We start from the raw sequence: 3,584 nt of genomic DNA, 5'->3' as shown, positions 1-3,584 counted from the left end.
GAAGTTCTAAACTTTTTCCTCCACACCCTCTCTACTTGTCTAATCTTTTAGAGTCTTTTCCAAATAACCAAGCAGTTCTCAAACTTTTAATCATAAAAAACTTCAAAATTCCTCACATTTTGCAAAATTAAATACTCATCTTTACATAAAAAAAAATTGGCAACAAATTTTCGCATGTTGACCACAATTTAGGCTCTCTTTTTTTCTATTAAACGTTTCAAAATTTGGGGTTTATTTCATCGTGAATCCAACAAGAGCATTCAAACATCAAAATATAAGCACTTTTAATCTTCTAAAAGACGTGGCTTGGAGTCAAAACAATAACAACAATGAGTGAATCCAGCGAAATAGCACGTTTGCGTGAATTCCTTACTGAGCTTATACCCAGCGAAGATCAATTTCAACGTTTATATCAAAACTTTTGCACACAGATACGCAAAGGTCTGGGCGCAAAGACAAACAAGGATGCGAGCACAAAATGCTACCTAACATACGTACAGGATTTCCCCAATGGCAATGAAACGGGTAATTATCTAGCCCTCGATTTGGGTGGCTCCAATTTCCGCGTACTGCTCGTCACACTGAAGGGAGATCACGAAGCGGACCAAGTTTCAAAGATTTATCAATTGACCGAAAGGGAATTACTTGGAACTGGTCCACATCTTTTTGATTACATTGCCAAATGTTTGCATGAATTCGTTTGTGAGCTCAAATTGGAAAACGAAAATCTGCCATTGGGTTTCACATTTTCATTTCCTTGCGTACAGACTGGCTTGAGCAAGGCAACATTGGTGCGTTGGACAAAGGGATTCAATTGCTCCGATACAGTGGGAAAGGATGTGGGCGCAATGTTGAAGGCGGCTATTTCAAGGCGAGTCGGGCTAAAAATTGATATGGTCGCCATATTGAATGACACTACTGGTACACAAATGTCTTGCGCCCATCGCAATCCTGGTTGTAATATAGGTTTGATTGTTGGAACTGGTTGTAATGCCTGCTATACGGAAAAGGTGGAAAATTGTGAGCGTTTAGATGCGAAATACAAGGATAAACCGAAAATCATTATAAATGTTGAGTGGGGCGCATTCGGCGAGAAAGGAGGCCTTGATCATTTGTATACCGAGTACGATAGGGTTGTCGATAAAAATTCGCTGAATCCTGGCGCACAGATTTACGAAAAAATGGTAGCAGGTGAGTAAGGTGCAGGAAGGCTTGGGACATACATACATATGTAAACATTAGGAATGGGTCTTGTATCCGGATTTTTTAAATATCCGCATAATCGAATTTCTGATTAAAAAATCCGCATGACCGATAACAAAATGAACAGATATTAACCGGATATCCGGATTATATGTTGCTACGTACGTTTACGCTACGTCGTTGAGTAATAGCGCCTTTTTTTGCGAACTTTTAGAACCTTCACGACGGTTCTGTTGTTTGGCAGGGATTAATGACCTTACGATGCCAGGTTAATCAAATGTGGTACTATGTCGTAAAAGTACGGCTTTTGTGTGTACAAAGGTCTTGTTCTGCTCTTTTGTAGTCGATTGTTTGGTTAGATGTTGAAGTCGCCCAAACTACTGCTGGCTCATGCATAATAGCGCCTTAACAATTAAATTTTTGATAACGGTAAAAATAAGGATGGTGGTAAGGGAAGATTATCGGTAAATATAAAAGTAACTGTAAGGATAACTATATCGATAACAATATCACAATGAAGATGGCAGACACAAAATGTTAAAATAGGGACCTATTTTAAGGCGGTTCAAGAAATCATAGAGAGAAACTGAAGTGCGCTGCTGTAGAGCACGTTTTTTAGTATAAATCCCCGATGTTTTTGCAAAACCGCCCATCGACCAGTTGCAAAACCGCCTAAATCGCCATGGTAGCAAAAAGGAGATTTGGTAACCCTTGCACTCCAGGCATTGATATTTATGCATAAAAATCATAAAATCGTTATTAAAACAACAGATTTGTAAAATAACAGCTAGAGAAAATATCGCCTAACAATACAATGCCTTCAAAGAAAACCAATTTTTTCGCTCTCTCTTGTTGAGTTCCGTAAGATAGTTCCGTAAGATTAGTCGATGAGCGGTTTGGAAATCACAGACCCTTATTTCTTTCGTTTATACTATTTTCAGGCATGTACCTGGGCGAATTGGTGCGTTTGATTATGATGCGCGCCGTTAAAGAGAACTTGGTTTTCTCTCAGTGTAAACTTCGCAAACATATCACCGATATCTTGACGAAAAGGCCACATTGCATCGAATCCAAGGTTCTATCTGAAGTTGCCAACGACAAAGGTGATGATTGGCCAGTCGTAAAGAATGTTTTTAAACAAGTCTTCAATTTGAAAGATCCAGATCCTAAAGATTGTATGAAATTCAAATATATTTGCGATGTTGTTGTGAAACGTTGTGGCAACATGCTGGGCGTAACGCTGGGCGCTTTAGTAAACAAAGTGGGCGAAAGCTTCTCCATCATAGGCGTAGATGGTTCTGTTTATCGCTGTCATCCGAACCTGGATGGCTACATGCGTGAAACGTTGGACAAATTCGTTGAAAAGGACTATAGATATGATATTATGCTTTCCGAAGATGGTTCGGGACGTGGTGCGGCATTAGTGGGTGCTGTTGTGTACAGAGATTATATGGATAAAACGAGACTAAAATGAATTACAGCAGGAAATTTCAATGATGTCTTAAAAAAGTCGGTTTTTTACATTTCAAGGGGATTCGATTCAAGGTACAAGCGTTTGAAGAATATAGCAGTTGGATAAAGAATCAAATAACTATCAAAATTTAAAGGCTACCTTAAAGGTGCAAAAAATACATTACAATGTGACTAAATAATTACAAAATAAATAATTTCAATGAAAATCCATTTGTTTGTTATTTAGAAAAAGAGATATAATAATTGCAACAATTCCAGCGGCTTAAAAAAGCCTTTTAATTCTGCGCTCGATTATTGGTTTTAACTGCCTTGGTTTGAAGATCGAAATAAAAACGTGTGCAATCGAGCTACCTAATAATTATCGCAAAATTGCAGCCTTGTTGCTCTCCTGATGCTTTGTTGCTCAACTGAAAATAATTTTGTGTTACTTTTGTCTGTTCTCGGAACGGGTGTTTTCTCCAAGCCCCTGACTTTCAAACGGGCCTGGATTTTTCGGAAACAAAAGTTAGTAAGATAAAAACGCTTTTTCATAAAAAGTAAAATCCGAAAATATTTATTCAACAAAAGCTAAATAGTCCGGGGAAATAAACTGCGATTTAAACAAAAAAATAAGAAAAATGTAGTTGCTACCAAGGTATATTAAAAAGGTATGATTCATAACTCAGGTAGGCCCTCGTTTAAGGTACTGTTAAGCCAAAAAATATAAACAAGCGATTCAAAATTCATACAATTTTTTTTTTAATTTGACTTTATAGGACGGACGGCAATGTCAAATTCAATCACACTTTGTTGAATACATTTTGGTTGCTACTACCTTCACCAATGGCACCATTCCCAAATTTCATATGGCTAGCACCGATTACTTTAATCTTCACAAGCATATGAACTCGAACGCACTACGCCAGTCG

At 37.8% G+C, this 3,584-nt stretch overlaps 1 protein-coding gene across 1 annotated transcript; it reads left to right on the top strand.

Moving 5' to 3' along the window:
- Nucleotides 1–298: 298 nt before the first annotated feature.
- Hex-C (Hexokinase C) lies at nucleotides 299–2,730 on the top strand. The gene is made up of 2 exons (XM_017630085.1): nucleotides 299–1,191; nucleotides 2,145–2,730. The coding sequence occupies exons 1-2, from the start codon at nucleotides 330–332 to the stop codon at nucleotides 2,675–2,677; spliced, it is 1,395 nt and encodes a 464-aa protein (XP_017485574.1). The 5' UTR covers nucleotides 299–329; the 3' UTR covers nucleotides 2,678–2,730.
- Nucleotides 2,731–3,584: the final 854 nt, after the last annotated feature.

Source organism: Rhagoletis zephyria, unplaced genomic scaffold (assembly GCF_001687245.7).
Source record: "Rhagoletis zephyria isolate East Lansing unplaced genomic scaffold, Rhagoletis_zephyria_1.1 Rzeph_scaffold_07360, whole genome shotgun sequence".
NCBI classification, from domain to species: domain Eukaryota; kingdom Metazoa; phylum Arthropoda; class Insecta; order Diptera; family Tephritidae; genus Rhagoletis; species Rhagoletis zephyria.
Note: the sequence above shows the minus strand (reverse complement) of the source record. Positions and strands in the feature narration are given on the sequence as shown.